The 23,614-nt window shown below is 40.4% G+C and overlaps 1 protein-coding gene across 1 annotated transcript in view; it reads right to left on the bottom strand.

Moving 5' to 3' along the window:
* LOC124122109 (sodium- and chloride-dependent glycine transporter 1-like) overlaps positions 1–23,614 on the bottom strand; it is an 88,999-nt gene that overhangs the window by 12,080 nt on the left and 53,305 nt on the right. Inside the window, exons 3-10 of the mRNA XM_048391931.1 lie at positions 22,867–23,073; positions 22,288–22,419; positions 21,871–22,059; positions 17,445–17,580; positions 16,547–16,679; positions 14,610–14,744; positions 14,170–14,273; positions 209–333 (exon numbers count right to left, since the gene is read on the bottom strand). Of these exons, the coding sequence (XP_048247888.1) occupies positions 209–333; positions 14,170–14,273; positions 14,610–14,744; positions 16,547–16,679; positions 17,445–17,580; positions 21,871–22,059; positions 22,288–22,419; positions 22,867–23,071 (1,159 nt within the window). The 5' untranslated portion in view covers positions 23,072–23,073. The remainder of the gene's footprint in view (positions 1–208; positions 334–14,169; positions 14,274–14,609; positions 14,745–16,546; positions 16,680–17,444; positions 17,581–21,870; positions 22,060–22,287; positions 22,420–22,866; positions 23,074–23,614) is intronic.

Here is a 23,614-nt window from a genome sequence, read left to right as displayed (position 1 = left end):
TATTTAATGGGGCGATCGGGTAGCCTAGTTGTTAAAGCGTTCGCTCGTCACGCCGAAGACCCGGGTTCGATTCCCGACATGGCTACAATTTGTGAAGCCCATTTCTGGTGTCCCCCGCCGTGATATTGCTGGAATATTGCTAACAGCGGCGTAAAACCAAACTCACTCACTCACTCATTATTTCAATGTGAAGTGAATTACCACATACCTGAGGACACCACATCACTGATGGGGATGTTAGCCTCATGAGCCATGAATCCAAGTATTGAGAAGATGACCAGGCCTGCGAAGAGGCTTGTTCCCTCGCTGACGAATGTACAGATGATGGCATTCCTACAGAGGAACACACAATATTCCAAATTATACTGAGAAAAGTAATGATAATTTGTGCAAGTCAGTATAAGACGACGACATTCCAAGCTAAACTGAGGGGCAAAAGAAAGTATACCGAGTTTGTTTTTATGTGATTGACAATTTAAGGGTCTGTTGTTAAATGTGATTATGTCAATTGAATCATCACTCTTTCCCGCAACAGTTTTAAAAAAAAAAATCTGTGACTGGGTAATTGTGTGTAAGAAAAAATTGGTTCAAGGAAGACTGGGGTAAAAAGTGAATTTGCAACCACATGACCCCTACCATCTTTGAAATGTTGTAAAGTTGTGCCAAAATTTGTTATTAATTTGCCATATCTCACATATCAATCAGCAGTTGAGTTTTATGCGAATTATTCTTGTAATTCAAATTCTATTTTGTTTTTAATATATCATGCACACGTATCATTTGAATGCTGACTAAGCGTCAGGACAGTTTATGTTTTTAAAATAATAATAAAGATATTTTACAAATTACAAATATGATAAAATCAACTGAGAGGTATAGTTTCTTTTATTCCTCAGTATATATTGTATTAATACAAAAGCCATTAATGCTATGGCGTTTTTCAAAGCGTACACATTTTTTTAAATACATGTAAAAATGTATATAAACTGGAATATATGGGTATCTCTATCAAATCCTGTGACGAACATGACAGGTAAAACCATCATGTCCCACAGGTGTTGGCACAGTTGATGGACGGTTCTTGTAAACACTGCAACTGGTGGTGGTAAACATGTGCAATATTTCTACAATTCACTAGTGAAAGCCAAAATCAAAACTACCATGTAGCAGCTTGGTGCGAACATATCCAGTCACATTAATAATAATATTTATATCATTTTATGTCGATCGAAAATGTCCAAAATATAATTTTGAAAACCTATGAAGACAAAGGGTAATACTTGAAACATACACTGGAGTTGGGGATAAGGTATTAATGCCTTTTGTAAAATAAACAACTATGTCATTATGCTCAACTCATGCTTAAAACATCAATAGGCATACTACATGGACAAGGATAGGTTGTAAGTTAAGGCTGGTGTGGCGATCATGTCATGTTACCTCGGCTTGACATGGAGAGCCAGGAATCAGCTGGACGCTTCACACACAAACGGCCGCTTTGCTTGTAGAAACATATTTAAAATTCATGAAGCATTTAGAACAAGCAAACACTTGTATTAACATATACAAGTCAAAAGAAGTTAAAGAACACCCGATGTTTTCATATGACTGTAGTTAATCTGTCACGGCCAGACAGATAAAGTAAAGCCTTTGGAAAAAAACCGGATGTTTTTCAACTAACTATGGATGGTATATATAGTAAGGATGTAACGATGTACAATACGCTTTACCTACTTGTGGGTGGAATATATAGTAAGGATTTAACGATGTACAATATGCTATACCTGCTTGTGAGTTGAATATATAGTAAGGATGTAACGTTGTACAATACGCTATACCTACTTGTGAGTGGAATATATAGTAAGGATGTAACGATGTACAATACGCTTTACCTACTTGTGAGTGGAATATATAGTAAGGATGTAACGATGTACAATACGCTTTACCTACTTGTGAGTGGAATATATAGTAAGGATGTAACGATGTACAATACGCTTTACCTACTTGTGAGTGGAATATATAGTAAGGATGTAACGATGTACAATATGCTATACCTACTTGTGAGTGGAATATATAGTGAGGATGTAACGATGTACAATACGCTTTACCTGCTTGTGAGTGGAATATATAGTAAGGATGTAACGATGTACAATACGCTTTACCTACTTGTGAGTTGAATATATAGTAAGGATGTAACGATGTACAATACGCTGTCATGCAGAACCAAAATCCACTTTCTGTACAAAGTTTAAGATAGGATTGATAGAAGTGTTTACGTCACTTCTCGAAATGAAGCTATGGTGGCGAATATATCCAGGGTAGATATCAAAAGACAAAAGGGATATTTTATACACCAGATAATGGAGGTTGGGGAGCGGGGTTGGTGACTTATGTTTTGCATCCAATCAACATACATCGTTTCACTACAAATAACTAATACCCTAGCCACTGACGGATGTGGTGAATCAACTACATGCTGTTCAACAAGGGAAAGGTCCTTGGCACAATTCACTGAGGATGGTGAGTGCTTGCTGTTAGATGTTTTACAAGAATCCGTCAATAAACAGGCCACATCATCTCATAACATAACACGATGAGATAACAGTAAAGATTCGATCATAAATAAAACAACCGAACTTGAAATCGGATGGAGAAAATGACTACATGTGTTAAGAGATCTCCGTCTGGTGGCAATAATGAATTGGCGTCACAGTAGGCTATACTGATAACTCCCAGTGGTCGTTTGGCCAGAGTAGAAACTCTATGATATGCCGAGCTGCCTTTCTCTTGTGAGAAAACGTTCAGCATTATGCAGATGCCTCTGACAAGCTTTTGACTACTGGTCCACATGGGAAAACGTATTGTATATCAAATCATTTGCACGATGTGGTTACGATGTAACTGATTTTTGTGAGTGTCCCGTTCGCTAAAGACAAGGACGTATCTTGAGCCCGATATTGTTCTCATTATTTATTAGTGAATTGTATTATGAACTTACGACTACCAGTTAGCATGTTATTCAAATGTTCCCAGATGTACTAGAAACTTTGATGCTCCTTTTTGCCGATGATGTAATATGAGTATGAGACTGTTACACCAATGAATTGCAGTTATGAGCTAACTACGATAAAATAAATATCGTGTTTTCGAAAGTATATGTGTGTATGTTCTGAATCATTATACTTATCTTGGTGTATTGTTTACCAATACAATGCATTTGAAGAAAGGTGTTTCAGATTTAACATCACGTGCAAAGTAGGCCTTAGTTAATGTTATGTCTGTTTCGCAGAAAGTTGGGTCTTTTACCCCGAATATATATTTTTTACATATTTGATGCTCAAACCTTGTTTTATAGATCATAAGTATGGGGATTTCAGTGATAAGATTGTCTCGAAAAGCTAAATGTTTAGGCCTGAAAAAAATCGGTCGCCCCATCAACACCAAATTGTATGTTCTATGGCGAGTGTGACAGATACCCGTTATACATCAACTCCCAAATTAGATTTTTTAAATACTGGTTAAATGTACTTGAAAAGCATGGATGCCGAATCCCCAAATTTGCTTATAATATGTTTGTGCATTTTGATGACTTGGGCAAAGTAACATGGGCATCACATATTAGAAACATTTCGTTTTCTCATGGCAACGGCTTTGTATGAATAAACCAAACAGTTGGTGATGTTAAACTCTTTTTGAAACAATTTCATGAATCTATACTGAGTCGCAAAAGAAACGTCACCATGTATAGATTATATGAGAAACCTTAGTTGTCCAAACACTGTAAACATACTTTGAGACATATTAAAAAGATGAAACTTGGCAAAACTGATCATCAAGGTTGAAATTAAAGTCTCAAATGTTCTTAAAGTGAAACACAACTCTAGTCTCTGAGAAAATGGCATCACAAGTCAGTATCTCGTGTGTCTGACATGTGCATTGATAACTGCCGTGCAACGTCGATTCATGGAATGGATGAGGCGGTTTTATGAAGAACATAGGCACTTGAGCCCACACTCTGAGGAACGCCTGACGCAGTTCAGCTTCAGTTGTCGGCCTGGGTCGGACGCCATTCAGCCGTCTTTGAATATCGTCCCACAGGTGCTCAATGGGATTTAAATCGGGACTGAGGGCAGGCCACTGCATGGTTCTGATGCCATTCTGTGGAAGTCTGTTGTTGCTCTCGCAGTGACTCATGGTTGCGGCGACGTGTCAAAGGAGGTATGGCGTGTGGTCTCAAGACTTGATCAATGTACCGAGCTGCTGTGACACCATTGCCTTTCCTTGGACCGATGTTCTGGAAGACCACATGGCCGACCCTCTGTGCAAATCCAAATCGACCCCACACCATGACGCTCGGACCACCCCATGAGTCTCTCTTTACAACACAAGCATCCGAATAACGTTTCCCACGGCGTTGCTATACTCTCTCTCTCTCTCTCTCTCTCTCTCTCTCTCTCTCTCTCTCTCTCTCTCTGCCATCTGCTGTTGAGATACAGTAACGGCTCTCGTCTGAGAAGAGGACTCTTCTCCACTGCTAGCTGGTGGCGCCAATGCTGGTGAAGATGGTCCCGCCGATGACTTGGTGGTAGAATGGGTTCTCTGTGTGGCCTGGCACGGTGTCCGCACTGATGTGTCGCTGGTGTGTCCCCGTGGTCTGTCGAGCAGTTTCCACAGCAGTGACAAAGCGATCTTTAAGATGCTGTCGCACAATCTAACGATCCTGACATTGGGTGGTGACCCTTGGTCTTCCACTACGTGGTCGGTCATCTGTAGTGTTGGTGGTCTGGTAACGTTGCTGGAGCCTGTATATGGTCCTTACGTGGACTTGGCTACTTGCCGGGCGGTTTGTCCAGCTTGCAATCGATGTCACTGATTTCTTGTCAATCTTAGCATGTCGTAGGAATTCAATAACGAATTAATGTTATTCGATCTGGGTTGATTTTTATAGGGCAAGAAATTGGGGAACGCATGTTCATTTCAATTTGCACGGAACTCACGTGCATCGGGTTACCATGGCCGTTGCCGTGATGCGTTTGGGCGATCGGTTTTATTGTCATCTGCTTTCGGTTTTTTATCATCAAATTTCATTTTTCAGGTCAAGGTAATGTTACATTTTAGAAACCTTTACAAAAATTACCCAGATATTTAAATGACAACTTTTCATGCAATGTTACTTGGGATGACGTTTCTTTTGCGGTTCAGTATATAAGTATGTTTATCAAGAATGGCATTCCGCACTAGACAATGGTTCAATGTACGACTTGTATAGAACTTTCAAGAGTATTTTTATCCAGAAAAATACTTATCTATATTAACATCAAAAACCCATTGACGTCAATTTATTCAATTCAGACTTCGATTGTTAGATCTCATGATAAATGAAGAAAGAAAACTGTTCATTAAAAGATCGAAGAGGTCATGACCATTATGTCATTAAGCTATTTTTAAAACACAGGGTTTTTATGCATTTCGTTGATTTTGGTATTAATTGTTTATACCGATTTAAGCGATATCAAATTGACCTGAAATCATCATCTGTACTTCTTTCCAAAAATTGATTGTGCAGTCTGCATATCCAATTTGAAATAAACTGGAATTTAGATGGAAACCGTTCTGCAGAACCACGTGCCACCCGCCGAACCATCAGTCATCGTAATTATGTGGCTGGTACAGGGTTATCGTTCAAGATAGTTATCCTTTTCTTCCCATTCATATATTCCTCAGAATTCATTTTCTCAAATGAACAAAGTGTCACTTCTCTTGGGCACACTTTGAGTATGAGACAATAGCTTAGATCACAACAAGACAGCCACTGAATGATTCAAATCATGACTATGTTTTCCGAATAAATATTTAGAACTAATTTGAAAAATACTGCTCAATATTCAACAATAGATGTATATTAAATCTTATATAAAATTGGTGCAATGTACACCATTTGAAAGTCCTTTACACACAAGGCGTACCTCTGAAACCTTTTGTTGGCATACATTTGTTTTCCAAATGTTACAATGAATGCAAACTATCAAGACTTATACCTTTATAGAACATATTCCAACAATGGCGAATGACGATAACATCACACTCACAGCCTTTACCTTTTGATTTTGATTTAAATTGGCAAACACCTTTACATAATCGGTAAGTTTGATGGTAAAACTACTTTTTGAGCAGATGTAACAAGCACTTTAGTGAGAAACTTTTATCTCGTAGCCTTAAACTTTGTTCTATCATTCGACATAATCCAACTCGCTGTCCTTTTCATTTGTACAATGTATCTACTATCTCGATCATGTTTTCTGAGAAATATAATTCCTTGAGTTTTCTTTTACAAAAGGATTATGCCAGGAACACTGCTGTGTGATGTCAGGCAACAAACTCTGACCTGTGAATGGCGGGACATCCTTTCCCTTTTCGCGAACACCTGGTGTTATCACGGATTTTTAGTGATCCATTCAGATAATATTTTGCTTTTTAACTTATTCTCTGGCGTTAATGTCTTATATTCATTGTACACTTCTACCTTACTATTGAGAATGTACACCTGTAGCATATTTATTCAAATACATTTAGAGTAATGTTTGCAACCTTGTCTCGACATCAGAGTTGAATGTCAATCACGCACTGAAAGTCATATCTTCTAAAAGCCAATAGATCATTGATACAAAGTTTGAGCATTTTGGAGAGATAACAATGTTGACACGTTATTAACACGTAATAGGATTTCTGTCAATATGCGTAACAATAAAAAAGGTAATACAATCAGAATGATTTGCAAAAATAATACTTCATCATTTGAAAATTACAAAATGAGAAACTGTTTTGAGATAATTTGAGAGAATGGTCACTTTGAAAGAGACATGTCAAGGTCAATTTCAAATCTTACAAAAACGAAAGATATATAGTTTGCACCATATAATGGATGTAAACCTAATGATAACGTTAATCAACATTAACCAATATGTTAACATTGTGAGTGAGTGAGTGAGTGAGTTAAAATTTAACGTCGCACCGGCATTATTTCAGCCATATAGCGACGAGACCAAGCTAATATATATACAATTAAGTTATTTATGCAATGACATATTTAAAAAACAATTTATGAAACATATTGGAGCATACTATATTTAAAAACAATTGATGAATCATATGAGCATTACAATATCATTAATACAGTTTAAAAAACAGGCTATAGGCCACCAGTAACCAAAGCTAGGCCACCTCGCTGGGGATCATGGGGACTTACAGTACTTCTGCTTCCTGCATGATACCCTAGCAGGATTTACGTCATCACTTTAGCCACTGGTGGTTGTGCACAATACTAGCCAATATTAAAAAATACTCATCAATGAGTTGGCTTAAAACACTGGTTGATGATAGTTACATCAATTACTATAGGATTACGTGTCACACAGGGGGACAATATTTTTACGCTACGTTAACCTCCTGGACAGAGCCTTTAATAATGTCAGTTGCTAATAGCATCACACCAAATTTAAAAACAAGCATTTAATTATTCACATACATATTTTAAATTTATTATACAGACCAATTTATTTCAAGTAATTTATGATGAGATGCCCGCTGATACGGGAAAAGAGATCTTTTAGATTTACACTTTGATAATGTGAATCCCTTGCGATTGCAAAGTCCACACAGTCAAGCAATATATGCTTGACGGTGAACCTTTCATCACAAGGGATACACTTAGGAGGTTCGTCCTCATCTGTCTTAAGCAGATATTCCTGTGTAAACCGACTGTGGCCAATACGACACCGTCGTAAAACGACCTCGTCATATCTTGACTGACAACCTAAGTAGGTATGACCGATTGTTGGTTTCAATTCGTGGAGTTTATTGCTTCCTACTTGGGTGTCCCACCTCTTTTGCATAAGATCCCTAGTATAAGATTTGATGGTAGGTTTGAAATCACTGTACGGGATACGAAGTGGAGATAACGGTTTGTCAAGAGCTGCTTTAGCTGCAGCATCGGCTTTTGAGTTACCTGTTATGCCTACATGACTTGGTAACCAGCAAAGGACGATGTCACATTGGCCAGTGGAAAGATCATTATAGAGTTCTAAAATGTCAAGGATAATAGGGTGATATGGTGAGACACTTTTAAGTGCCTGAAGGCGAGATAACGAATCAGAGAAGATGATGAAATTTTTAGATTGGTTTTGTTGTTTAATATAGGTCAAAGCTGTTAGGATAGCATTGGCCTCAGCAGTAAAAATTGAACTAAAATCGGGGATTCTTGAGGAGACAGTTCTGGAGCCAACGATGGTGGCACTTGCAACTTTGCCACCATCCTTGGACCCGTCTGTAAAAATGGACCTGTGAGAATTATATTTGGAGCGTAATTGGTTATACGATTGTTGATATACCAAAGGATTGGTATCCGACTTTTTTAGATTGGTTAGAGTGAGGTCTACTTCTGGCTTCACCATCTGCCAGGGAGGAGAAGACAGAAGACGGTGGGGTGATATAATATTTAAGTCTATTTTAGCTGCAGTGATGTGTGGTTGAATTCTGATCCCAAGTGGTGGAACCAAGTTTGATAGATTTCGAAACAGGTTTTCATATTGAGGGTGGAAAACACAATTGAACGCTGGATTAGATTTATTTGAGTGCAATTTAATGATATATTGCAGTGAAAGTTTAATGCGGCGCAGTTCGAGTGAAGGTTCGTCGGCCTCCACATACAAACTGTCTATGGGAGAGGTCCTAAAAGCTCCAAGACAGAGTCTTAGGTCGTGATGGTGTATAGTGTCCAATTTTTCTAAATTGCTTTTGCAGGCTCCACCATAGACAATGGAACCATAGTCCAGTTTGGAGCGTATTAATGATCTGTACATGTGAAGGAGGGTGGTCTGATCCCCTCCCCACTCGGAATTTGAAACGACTTTCAACAAGTCGAGAGCCTTCAGGCACTTTGCCTTGAGATATTTAATGTGTGGTAAGAATGTGAGATGACGGTCAAATATGAGGCCCAGGAGTTTGGCCTCCTCTACTACCTTGATTGGAGTACCATCTAAAAATAAATCTGGATCCTTGTGAGGTTTGTATTTACGACAAAAGTGAATACAGTTTGTTTTGGATTTAGAAAATTTGAAGCCGTTTTCGTTTGCCCATTTTTGAATTTTGTTAAGACAGAGCTGTAGCTGTCTTTCTATTGTACTCCTATTCTTTCCACGACAAGAAATGTTGAAATCGTCCACAAAAAGTGAACCATCAATGCTATTGTTTAATACTTTAGTGAGACTATTAATTTTGATGCTGAAAAGGGTGACTGATAGTATGCTGCCTTGAGGGACGCCCTGATCTTGATCAAAATGATCAGACAGGGTAGAGCCCACTCGTACTTGAAATTGTCTGTTGTTTAAAAATTGAGATATGAACTGAGGTAATCTGCCCCTCAATCCAAATTCATGTAAATCTTTTAAAATACCATGTTTCCACGTTGTATCATATGCTTTCTCTAGATCGAAAAAGATTGATACAGTATGTTGTTTGTTGACAATGGAATTTTTTATAAACGATTCTAAACGCACCAAATGGTCAATGGTACTTCTGTTTTTTCGGAAACCACACTGGATGTCACTCAGGAGGTTATTGGTCTCCAGGTACCAGACTAATCGATTGTTGACCATGCGCTCCATAGTTTTTCAAACACAGCTAGTTAATGACATTGGAAGGTAGTTGGATGGATCTGTATGATCCCGTCCTGGCTTTGGAATAGGAATAATAATAGCATTGTGCCACGAAGAAGGGAAATTTCAGGTTGTCCATATTTCATCAAATATACTAAGTAACGTTTCCAAACATGAATCGGGCAAGTGTTTCAGGAGCTGATAGTGGATGTTGTCGGCTCCTGCTGCAGTGTCATGAGATTGCCCAAGGGCAGTATATAATTCATGGAGTGAAAATGTTTCATTATAGTCCTCGCAATTATCAGAGTTAAAATTGACTTTTTTCTTTTCCTGCTGTTTTTGAAACCTCTGAAATTGAGTATTATAGTTTGATGATGAGGAATGATTTGCCAAAGTGTCACCAAGTTTGTTGGCAATTTCGGATTTAGTAGTTAAAAGTGTATCACCATCTTTAAGATGGTGAACTCCAGATTTAGATCCTTTGCCCTTAATCTTTTGAACCATGTTCCACACCTTGGACATAGGTGTGCGGGAATTAATTTTTGAAACATAGTTCCTCCAGGATTCACGTTTATTCTGTTTAAAGGTACGTCTCGCTTTAGCGCCCGTGATTTTAACGTTATTCAAATTGTGGACAGTTGGATGTCGTCGGAAATATTTTTCAGCTTTCTTCCTATTTTTTCTAGCTTGTTTACAATTATTATCGAACCATGGTTTACGTATATGAGGGTTTGCAGAGGACTTAGGAATGCTTTCGTCTCCAATAGCATTCAATATATCTGAAAAAAGTTGTATAGGATCAGGAACATTCCTGAAACTTTCGGGTGTTAGGTTTTCAGAACATAGTGTTTGGAATAAAGACCAATCGGCCTTTGTAAAGTTCCACCTTGTTGAAGGTGGTTCGTCAGACGGATTTTAGTTGTAAGTATTGTTGGAAAATGGTCACTTCCACAAAGGTCATCATGGACCGACCATTCGAATTCATTTAAAATATTTGAATCTGTCAGTGAAAGGTCAAGGGCAGAGTATGTGCCAGTGGCGGATGAAGATATGTGGTATTACCATCATTGAAGATACATAAATAATTGTTTGAGATAAAATCTTCAAGGACTTTTCCCTTATTATTTATGTCAGGACTCCCCCATAGGGGATTATGGCCGTTAAAATCGCCCATGATGATACAGGGCTTCGGGAGCTGATCGTACAAAGTCTGAAGATCTGATTGACGGATAGTTGAGGAAGGTGGAAGATACAGTGAACACAGTGTAAACACTATGTTCAAAGTAACACGGACAGCAACAGCTTGAAGAGTAGTGTTGATTGGAACAGGGCTATGGATTATGCTCTGCTTCACCAGGATAGAAGAACCTCCTGTAGCCCTATCACCAGTAGGGGAAAACGAGTGGTAAGAACTGTACTGACGGATATCAAATAGATCTGTGTGTTTCAGATATGTTTCTTGGAGACAAAAAACAGACGGTTTAAAAAGTTGTATTTCATTAAAATTCTTCCTGAGACCTCTGCAACTCCATTGTACAATGTTTTGTGGATTCATGGTGGGGCTTCCACAGGAGAAATGTCACGCGAACGTGAGGAAGACTTTGTAGTACTCCTATCGGTATCATGTGGAGATGGAGTTACCTTCATGTCCAGAGGACCAAAGGAGTTATGGACTTCTACTGGGACCTCTAAAGGAGAGGTGGCCTTTGGTGTTTGCAGCTGTTCTCTCAGCTGCTTCTTTTTCAATAATTTCTTTTCCCTGTTTGTAAGTTTAACTGGTTCTGGTTCAGGTGTTATTTCAGAAGTCTGAGACTCGACATTTTTGACGATTTTTGGTGTTGGGGGTGTTACAGATGAAGGTGGCACAACTGTTTTTTGGATTGAAGCAGTAGGAAGTGGCTGAACAGACTTGACCCATGTCAGATCAGTCTGGCAGTCGATAGAGGCAGTAGTGACAGGAGGACGAGAGACAGTAGCAGAGTAGGAGATGGTGGAAGTGCTTGTAGTGAGACCTTCAACCCTCTTCTTGGCTTCGTGGTACGAGACATTTTGTTCGGTCTTAATTCTCATGATTTGGGACTCGCGTTTCCACACAGGGCAGGATTTTGAAGAAGCCATATGGTTCCCACCGCAGTTTAAACACTTCACATTCTTCATGCAGTCATTGGCCTCGTGCTTGTCACCACAGCGGTAACAAACAGCGGAGGCATGGCAGGACTTGGATCCATGTCCAAACTCTTGGCAGTTGTAGCACCGGAGTGGATTTGGGATATACACCTCCACTCCGATGTTACAGTAACCAGCTTTGATAGATTGAGGGATAGACGTTCGGGCGAAAGTGAAGAGGTAGGTGTTGGTTGGTTGGACCACACCATCCTTCTTGAAAGTAAACCGTCTGACAGCTGTGACCGACTGTTGTTCAAGTTCCTTGGCTATATCGTCTTCGGACATGCCAGACAGGCAACGAGCTCTGTCACGGACAATGCCCTTACACGAGTTCAGGGTCTTGTGCACAGAGACAACAACCTTAATATTGACAAACTCATTAACTTTGAGAAGATTGACAGATTGAGGTCTCCGTGCACATTCTACAAGGAGAGAGCCAGAACGAAGCTTTGTGACATTTGTAACCTCTCCGCAGATACCAATGATACCTTTGGAGATTGCAAATGGGTTCAATTTAATTGGTTCTTTGTCTTCAGCTTCTATAACCAAGAAACGTGGCCAATAGTCGGATCGAGTGGGCGTAGTAGTCTCATCAGATTCAATGTGACGTCTTTTTTAACCAGGGTGTTGGGAAGCCATGTCGAAAGGAAAATGATTCAGCACCCCTTTTCCTCACCCACCATGGAGTGTCAACAAGGACAGTCTTATACTGCAGCGGATTTCCAAGCTGCAAAGACAGAGGATAAAGGGGTGTTTTACTCCAGCAAATTTGACACGAAAAGCTATAACTATCTACCAAAATAAGGGTCAGGCTGGTTCGGCCCATGACAATTAATTGGAGATGTACATAATTCGGAGGTCAGCATCACCAGATTGGCCCATGAGCCACCGTCTTCAGGGCATAGGGCTCTAAGCAAGTTTTATAGATGGACACATATATTCAAAACATTCAGAATTAATTTATTTGTAAATACCAAAAGATTGTGCAAAAGATTGTATGCACAGGGCATGACATGATCAGCCGATTGATAGAATCGGGCCCATTCTACCGCCCGTCTAGGCAAAGTTAGGGTCGAAGTGGTGTGTTGGACTAAGGAGCACTATTGCCGGCTCCGTCGCCCTCAACCACCAGAATCCCTTCCTCTGCCGACACAGGGTCGCAGCCCACGGCAAACAGGCTGCCCACTTTGGTCGCCTTTTACGACCAGCAATGGGGTGCTGAGGACACATTCTTGTTTATCTTCCCCGGGTCCCCACGGGGATTAACATTGTGTCATATGGAGGAAACAGTGTTGTGTTTGGGAAGACTTAATCTAATGTGTACTTTACACAGTGAACCGTTTTCCTTCTGGAGGACAGGCCGATCATGTCATCGCAAAACTGACACATTTTCACGTCCATACAGATCCCCTTCGGCTGTATCCCCAAATGACGTGCACACCGACAAAAACATTTCCCGTTTCCTGGGGAACCATATCAGGAATAATTACAGGAACATTGTTTATAATAGTTTAAACGCTTATATCACGTACCCAAGGTGTTTGCATCCACAGGAAAAGTCAGTATGTATGGCAGCATGTTGATATCGTCGTGACGACCCCCCTAGGTATCAGTCAGAAACACTAAAAATATCGCGTCCATGCCAAGACTGGTAGTGCAGTCAACAACATTCTGCATCAGTCAATTAATATACTTCACCACCTAGTTGACACTTCCTTATATTCCCCCTTAAATGATCGCTAAAGTTAATGGTAATCGCCATTTATTCCGAAAGCGGAGAAGATAGGTGGTCTTCCATCAGGAAAAAGGGCCAGAGCACAAACCTGTCATAGTCATGGCTACAATCCTCGAATAAATAGTAGAGTAGAGTCAGCCTGTTAATATTTAAATGTTGAAAGTGTACTCGGGAACTTGTCGTGTTTCACGGAGCAATCTTGCACTCGAAATTGTTTTGTCAAGAAGAATCATTATATAAGACGTAAGACGTTTCACAGAGTAACCAGGTACTTAAGTATTGGCCATGTAGAATTATTACGTCAGGGGTGAGATGTGTCATGGTCTCCCAGGTACTCAAGTATTAGTCATGTTGAACCATTTTGTCAGACGTAAGACGTTTCACGGAGTAACCTGGCACTCAGGTATTGGCTATGTAGAACCATTATGTCAGAAGTGAAACGTTTCACGGGATCCCGAAATCGAGTATTGGTCATGTAGAATCATTATGTCGGAAGTGAAACGTTTCACAGGATCCCGAAATCGAGTATTGGTCATGTGGAATCATTTAGTTCAGCAGTCAGACGGTTCCAAAGGTGCTGCGTTTCAAGTGTGATTGTGCGAGTTCAGTAATTACCTGAGACAGTTGGTGTTGAACTTGTTGTAGCTTGCCATGGTAACGAGACCTCCCCATGCGGGTCCGAGCGAATAGAACACCTGGAGACATGCCTCAAGCCAGACCTGCAGCAAAGCAGTGAGTGATTCATTCAGGAAAGTGGGTGAGTAAGTATGGATTAACGCAGCTTCAATCAGTATATCAATTCAAGGTAAGGGTCCAGAGGAAGACAAACCCAAGATCACCTTCACCAAATATTGTGACGCTGTAGACTACTTGGCCGCCCGTGACAATCTAATACTTTCACCAAGCCCAACCTACGCCACACCCAGTCGCCCCAACCCTTTATCCGGGATGTGCACTCCATGTCACATCAACAATGAACATAATATCATGAAAATCCAAGTGCACTGAACTGACGTCGATATAACATCAAGCACCATTCCTTGTTCATCACCAACCTGAATTTCCAGTAGTTTGCTGAAATCCGGAGTAATGTAGAACAGGACGCCCTTTGTTCCTCCGGGTAACGTCAAGCCTCGGACGAACAGGATGGTGAGGATGACGTAGGGTAGCGTGGCAGTCACGTAGACAGCCTACGATAGAGAATGAGTGAGTGAGTACGGTTTTACGCCGCTTTTAGCAATATTCCAGTAATATCACACCAGAAATGGGCTTCACACATTGTACCCATGTGGGGAATCGAGCCCGGGTCTTCGGCGTGACGAGCTTTACCCACTAGGCTACCCACACTGCTCCCTTCCTACGCTAGAGAGATATTCCACAGTAAGTCTATATCCCAGCGAAACTGCAATCTACGAATTACATATCAGTAAAGTCTTTGAAGCATTTAGAATTTGGGAGAATATGAATACAACCCATTTTTATGGATAGCAAGTTATTTTATTTTTTGTACGACGTTTCAGCTACTTCTTGCTCCTGTGATGAATAATTCCCCTGATGAAGGAACAAGACGGTCTGAATGATTCCCCTGATGAAGGAGCAGCGAGAGAAACGTTGGTAAAATCACGATGACATACATGTACCTGCTTGCCTTGCACGGCAACAAGGACATCACAGCCACACCTCGCACAACACTGAACACTGTAACCTTCGTTCATTCGCATTAAGGGTTAGACACAAAACGTGGTTGCTAGGAGTCAATGTTCAATACAACTGACATGTCAATAGTTCTTGAGCGACTTGACCGCCAGGTATTCACACTAGGATTGCTATTGTAGTGGCAATACTTCAACAATATCATGAAATAACGTGCAAAGCCTGGTTTTTACAGGTCGGCCTCGGGCTGTATGTAATACCCTGGGTTAGATTTTATTTACGAGTGTATTTTGCTGTTTAACCGGTGTCAAAATATTCTTCCTGGTTCAACTGTAACCTGTGTTTTGCGTAGGTTCGGTATCCACAAATTTGGGGCCAATTTTAAGTGAAAAGACTATCGGTGAATTAATCCCTCCCAAGTAACACTGAACACATTGGATAGGCCCCATCGCTGATCAAAAATTGGTTTCCGTCCGCTCTTTGTCTCATTCCGACTGTCACTTTCATAATCTGGTAAGCGACGCACTCATTGGTCGGATGAAAGGTCGTTCTGACGTGACCCCTAATGGGATGTCTTCATATCTTTGTTTAGCGGTAGCGAGAACTAAAGTCTGATTTTAATGAGATTGAAAACTCCGAGGCTTGAGTGTTAATATATTTGATATCAAAAGACACAAGTGTGAGATTCTATTTATCATCCGAAATCATTCTTCCAACTTTTTCAGTTTGTAATCAGTAATAAGCAGTGTCTTAAGTGTAAAAAGTACTGCTGACAGCTCCAGTAGCAGAGCCATTAGTGATGTGGATATCGCTTGATCTCACCCAAGCGATATCTCCTGGTGGGGCCAGTTGTCCTCCTCCCCCGTCTTGTAATGTGTCTGCTTCAAGCCATTCTGTGATCACTGTGATAGTGATGATTATAGGATGTGTAGTTGTCACACCTTGTCAGCACGCATACCAGGCCCTTTTCAAGCTTCTATGTAAACGTGTGAAAACAAATACCCATGGGTTAAATCTGACGCTGGCTCAGTTAACCCCTAGAGTAAAACAAACCTGAGGAAAACATGCACATAAACCAAGCTTAAGTCTATGTTAAACCAAGCTTAAGTCTATGTTAAACCAAGCTTGAGGTATTGTTTAAACCAAGCTTAGGTTATTGTTTAAACCAAGCTTAAGTTATTGTTTAAACCAACTTAAGTTATTGTTTAAACCAAGCTTAAGTTTATGTTAAATCAAGCTTAAGTCTGTGTTTAAACCAAGCTTAAGTTATTGTTTAAACCAAGCTTCAGTCTGTTTAAAGCATGCTTTAGTCTATGTTTAGTTGAGGACGACAGCTCACCTTCCCGACAGACCTGACACCCTTCACGATGCATCCGAATATGAGTACCCAGGAGGCAAGGAGACACAGCGCCAACTCCCACCTGATGCCTCCCAGCTGCCCCAGGCCTGCGCTGATACTGAGGGCTTTATATCTGAAAACAGAGCGAGTTAGTTGGATTATTTCTTTTTCTTTAACAATTTCAACACACTTTCAATGTGGTGCAATTATAATAGACCTTTTAGGAAAATGATGTTCTTCTATGATTAATGGTATATTATACCACTACTTCACATCCACAGGCCTTCCAGGGTAAAAATATATTCAGTTTTAAGCACCTGGACTTTATTTTAACAAATGTTATATTTGGGATAAAACTTCCTTTGTAAAGTACAAATGCCAGTACATTTTTGTTGAGTGAGTGAGTGAGTGAGTTTTTTGGTTTTGCGCCGCTTTTAGCAATATTCCAGCAATATCACGGCGGGAATGGGCTTCATAAATTGTACCCATGTCGGGACTCAAACCCGAGTCTTCGGCGTGACGAGCGAACGCTTTAACCACTAGGCTACCCGACCGCCCCTTTTGGTGTGAGTCCCGTCCGTGATTGGAGTGAGCCACCAGGGAGCCAGCACACAGCGATCTAACCCACTCAGACACCGAGGCTTCCACTCTACTCTCAGTGTATGGGTTCGAATACCGGATCGGACTCAACCCCAAAATAAGTGCTATAATTTGTATTTTACTGAGAAAGTATTGTCCCAAATATAATATTTTTACATTTAACCATTTTCTACTTGGCATTGTGTATTCATATACCTTTTTTAGTTTTTACCGAAAAAATATTTCTACGAAATTTCTGTTTGAATATATGTCTGTAAGGAAACGTGCAGGTGCTTCATATAAATCAGTTTCTGCTTACTGCCAGAACTCCTCTGCTGCCGTGTGAGCTAGGGTGTCATTGGGTCCCCATCCACTGCTGCCTGGGACAGTTGTGTTGTTGTACACTGTTAGTGTTGAGTTCACATCCGTTCCATTTAACAATGTGAAGTTGGCGACTGAATATGAAAGAACGCCAGCTGTTATTTCTTCTGGAAAGTAAAATTGAGCATAAGTTGCCCTGGTAATAACAGGTGATATGCCATACGTACGTCACCGATCGACATCGGCATTGAAGATAAGGTATACTATACAGTGTATTGTGTTTGCCTAACATACAGTCACGTCTCGTTAATCCGACACTCGTTAATCCGACAATCGGCTTTATCCGACACTAATAATGGGAACATGTTAACAGTGCTTTTGAGACATGTTTGAACCGTTCTCTATATTGTAGTTGTCCGATTTTCGATCACGAACGTTGATACTACTTAATTTCATTTATCCGACATAACCGTTGATCAGACTTTATCATATGCAACCATCGATATCGGATTAACGGGACTTGACTGTTTTGGGTTGACTTCAGTGAAGTTTTGTCTGTACTGCAGACATATACGTTTTTATGTATTTTCTTGATAATACGACGTGTCATATATAGCATGGCCTGCGTAAATGACAAAGACAAATCTCACTGACTTCAGGACCCTTTGCAGTCAAACCAGTACTCGTATAGGGCGATCGTATTCGTGTGGAAACACATTTGGTTTCTGGTTTCCTCAGGAGAAACATAATTCCTTCGCCCGACGTGGAAACACACGGGATACAAGTAACAGCCTGAACAGCCAGACCTCATGTCTACTGTTGACGTTCCCCTTCGTTTTGTTGTCGTGCTTTCTCCTATTACTTTAGGGGACAATCGGAATCGGAATAATAAATTAGAGGTACCGAAGCACAACCAAATCCCCCCCAAAGTGAACACTTAATTTCCAATTGCTACCGGTACAAAATTCCAAAGGCTCTTTGTATCGCATTCCAGTTCCTAGAATATTGAAATTATTTGAAGCAATAGATTACACGGCAGAGTTTCTTTCACCAGAGAACTGTAACGGTACCTTCATTGTGTTATAATGTCAAGGCTATCTGGGTGTTAGGAACGCTACACACGTCGTGTGTTTGTGCTCTCATGTTTGCAGGCTTCGATTCAGTTTCTTGCCCACTAACCTTGCTAAACCAACCTGCAACAAAATGATCGACCATTGCCCATCCCTCATTCTCCTCATCAACACAAACATATTCACGTTACGTCTTCTCATGTCTAATTGGGGGCGGTCGGGTAGCCTAGTGATTAAAGCGTTCGCTCGTCACGCCGAAGACACGGGTTCGATTCCCGACATGGGTACAATGAGTGAAGTTCATTTCTGGTGTCCCCGCCGTGATATTGCTGGAATAGTGCTAAAAGCGGCGCAAAACCATACTCACTCATGTTTAATTGGCTAAAATCAATATTGAGACCTGCGAATACAGGCTAGAAACGTCAGGGTTGCCTCTTCGATTTCAATTAAATAATAGATGCCCAATATCAACGACATATATCTCAACAATCAATCCAGAGTATCTTTCTGTCATATCCATGTCATCTTTCCTTTGATAACCAGACTAACCCATTTGTCATAATACATGTCAACACCCCAGTATTAAGAACTGTTAGGGAAATGTATATTCAAGCGTTAACCAGCTACACAAATTCCACACCATAAATTGACAGAGAATTGTAATTGAGGTATCATATATATTCATTATCATGGAAATGTATCACTGGAGGAAACTTTGAGCAGATGACCTGCCAATGTCATCCGTCTTTGTGTACCAGATTTATAAAACTGTGTGATGTCGTGCTTAAACGACATTTACGAAGCCACCACTCATGTACATCAGCCGGCCTGTTGCAGGTAGGACATTTAGAAATTGGTTTCAATATATTTTACGTTTATGTACATCCATCAATTCGTATAAATACAGACAGAAAGATTTATTTGAATAAGACCATTTGACCTATTGTAGAAAATACATTTAGATTATATTTATCTAAGAGTTACCTAATTGATACTCTTGTGTGTGTGAGTGTGTGTGTGTGTGTGTGTGTGTGTGTGTGTGTGTGTGTGTGTGTTACAAACATACATTACACGCCCTCAGCATCTATATTTATAATTGATGTATATAAAACAACTAGTACACACTCTTATGTATTTTATAACTGATGTTTATAACATATATGCTGCACTCTCTGATCATCTATGTTTATCATCGATATATATAATGTGTCTGGTACACACTCTCATCTCATGTATTGCCCCCCTGCCTGTCGGTCAGCATTGAGGAGATAACAGCGTGGAGTCAGTGTTCTGTGGGCGATCTGTGTTATACTGCGGCATGTCATCTCATGTATTGCCCCCCTGCCTGTCGGTCAGCATTGAGGGGATAACAGCGTGGAGTCAGTGTTCTGTGGGCGATCTGTGTTATACTGCGGCATGTCATCTCATGTATTGCCCCCCTGCCTGTCGGTCAGCATTGAGGCGATAACAGCGTGGAGTCAGTGTTCTGTGGGCGATCTGTGTTATACTGCGGCATGTCATCTCATGTATTGCCTCCCTGCCCGTCGGTCAGCATTGGCATTGAGGCGATAACAGCGTGGAGTCAGTGTTCTGTGGGCGATCTGTGTTTAATGCGGCATGTCATCTCAGTGGGCCAGCACTATAAAACCGACATCAGAAATTTTTGCAAAATTTATCATTGCATCGTTGTTGGATAGTTGACAGAGTCTTTCTAAACAAAAATAATTATGATAACTGTCTTTGGGCTATACATTTCCCGCCGACTTGCATAAAGAGGACAGTTGTATATAACATGAAGTTCATCCTCAATTACATGACAGTGTTTACATGCCAAGAGTATTCTGTCCACATCTAAATTTGGTTATTAGCCTTCATATTCACAATGCTTAATATTTAATAAATCTTTTTCACAAACGATATAAGATTTATGCAGTCTATAGAATGAGAGGGTCTTGCTGCATAGAGATCCATGCCAATCTTGTACGAACAATCTGTAACCCTTTCGCTGAACATATGTACAAATATGTCTGTATTGCCAACGCCGTGTGCAGCCCATACATTCCCCAAACCATAACGACTTAGCAAAAGTCTGATATGCGATGCCAAGTTAGGACGTTTTCTATCAGCAATGGATAATAACATTTTATAACACTGGTATGGGTATCTATGTGGACTCATTTGCAAAATCTTAAACCAATATTTGATGCATTTTACATAATAAATAGTATGAAGTGGATATCTACCACATTCACCATAGGCAACTGCATTTGCAGTTCTGTAGTCCGTGTGAAGTAAAAATTTACTAAATTTGCGGTGAACAATTTCAATCGTATTCCATTTTTGGTATCCCCAAATCTCAGCACCATACATTAATATCGGAACAGTTATTTTATCAAATATAAAGAATGCTTCCGTAACGTCTTATTAACGATTTAACTGACCAAAGTGCTTTGCTTGCTTGCTCACATAAAGTTTTACAGGCCTTAGGCCAAATTAATTTAAGAGTGAAAACAAGTTCCAAATATTTATAGGCGTTAACCGTATTCATACGTTCACCGTTATAATACCATTTCTCATTTTTTGACAAGGGTCCTCCCATTTTAAACACAATAATTTTACTCTTTTTGGAATTAATATCCATACCGTTTTAATCAGAGTAAAAATATAATTCATCATGACGTTTTTGTAATTTTAATACACTGTCTGCAACAAGTACTAAATCGTCGACAAACATCAGTAATTTTCATAGACCTAAGTGTATGTTACAGTGATTTAACATGATTACACATGCTCTGGATAATACATAAAAACTTGAAATGAATACCATTTTGCAATAAAATATCCATTAACCTACTCCTATCAACCATAACAAATGCCTTTCGAAAATCAATAAAAGCGCAATATACTTTTCCTTTTTTGCGAGTGATACACTTTTGTATAATAGCTTGCAAAATAAAAATGTTATCAATAGTTGAATGATCTTTCAGTCATGAGTTGAAAACAACTGCAGACAACAATACGAAATCAGGCACATTGTTCAATGCAACAACATCACAAGCCCCACCCATACTGTTATCAGCTAAACAATAACCAGTGGTCAATAAGTAGGCATCGTTGGCCAATCAAATTCAGCGGAATCACTTAATTCATTCATACAGCAAGATTATCACAAGATGCACTCAGAGAGTGGAGATCTGACATTGTTCTGTTGGTTGTAACACTTGGATCATGTCTCCGTCTCATATGTTGACACGACCTCATGCATCTACCAGATGCCTTCGCTGACCAGGGCAGCACCCTGTATCAGTTTGGGGCAATTCCCTTTTAATAACACATAAGTCGTTTTATTCCTACCTTCAGTGAGCCCTTGCGATAGAGCTTGCAGGTTCGTCACACAACTGTCAGTGTTCCAGGAGTTGCCACAGTCGGTCCAGGGAAGGACGGCTCGACAGGAGAAGATGGTGTAGTACAGCGACCACGCGCAGATGGTGGTGGAGTACACGGCGGTGCCGGCAGATATAATGAGCATCCCGATACCAACACCTGATGTAGACACGCACAAATATTTATAAAGCTTACCGCGGGCTATTCCTAGTAACCCTAGTAACGCTAGTAACTCAGTAAACCAAGTTTGATTATGTTACACCTGCATGTCACCGTTACCATTGGTTACGCGGGTAATGACGACATCAAGCAAGAGTGGACCGTTAATGTACTTAAGACGCCGTCAAATCAGGCACGAAATGTTTATGTTGTGAAACATAACCATACCTTTCATTAAGGGGCACACGCTCCACACATGGGTAGCACTTTTGCCAGAGAACTGTCCCATTGCCACCTCGAGGAAGAATAGAGGCAGGCCGCACAGCACCAGGCACACAATGAACGGGATTAGGAAGGCACCTGGAAGATAGACTCCAATGGGAAGATCTGTTCATTTAAGTGAATAAGTTCGGATATACCCCATTCTTTGCAATATGGCAGCAAGATCACTTGTGGCAGAGACCAAGCATAGACATTATACCCATATGTGGGGAGTCAAACTCGGGTCTTCGGTGTAACGAGCGAACACTTCAACCACTGAGCTACTCATCAGCTGTGTCTATATAAAGGGGATAGAGAGAAAAACGATTACAAAGAACCGTCTTTGTAAGTGAGACAAAAACTGTGATAAATGTATAATACATTTGAGGATTCAACACTTTATTTATATATTAATGGCTAAATGTTTTGAATGTCAACACATCAATTCAATATCATTCACATCAACACGTGTCTATTGTAACTATTTAAAGAAGATATACAAATGTTGTTATATGTGATTTTATCTTCCACACCAGTGGTAATTACCTCCGCCATTTCTATTGCAGATATAGGGAAAGCGCCACACGTTTCCTAGGCCAACACAGAACCCGATCACAGACAAGAGGTAGTCGATCTGTGAGCCCCATGTTCCTCTCGCTGGCGTGTCATCCCCGGAGTCACTTCTGTCGAACGATTCAGACAAGGGGATCACCTCAGCACCCTTCTCTCCCTTGTCGGTTTCAGAATCCATCGCTGAAATGTATCATGTATACGTGGTTCTATCTTTCAGTGGTAGAACACTACAGGGGCCCTAAGTTATGTAGAGTCACACAGGCATTAGAGTTAGTATGGTTGTACGCTGTTTTTAGAAATATTCTGCGGTGATGCGGCCGTCAAACCAGCTGTTTCAATCACAGGGGGTTTATTGTGATTTAATAGCCTCTGATTGACCAATCAGAATCGAGTAAATTCCAAACGCATGATAGAATATCGGGCTGTCTTTTTGATGGTATGACTGTATGTAGTCTGGGGTTACCATATATATTGGCTACGAGGTCAATTTAGTGCGTTTGTCGTGTCGGCGAGTTGTAAGAACGATCTTGGTCAGACCACGTGCTTTCGCTCGGTATTCAAAACAACATGGCTATGTTTGGCAAAATAGATGAATATGATTCTCAGACTAATGACTGGAATGAATATGTCGAGAGACTTGAACATTATTTAGCAGCAAACGAAATTACAGATCAGGGTAGGAAGCGTGCTATTCTATTGAGTGTGATTGGTGCGAAGTCAT

The sequence above is a fragment of the Haliotis rufescens genome, unplaced genomic scaffold (assembly GCF_023055435.1).
Source record: "Haliotis rufescens isolate VD_foot unplaced genomic scaffold, xgHalRufe1.0.p SCAF_102, whole genome shotgun sequence".
NCBI lineage: Eukaryota > Metazoa > Mollusca > Gastropoda > Lepetellida > Haliotidae > Haliotis > Haliotis rufescens.
This window is presented reverse-complemented; position numbering and strand designations above follow the sequence as displayed.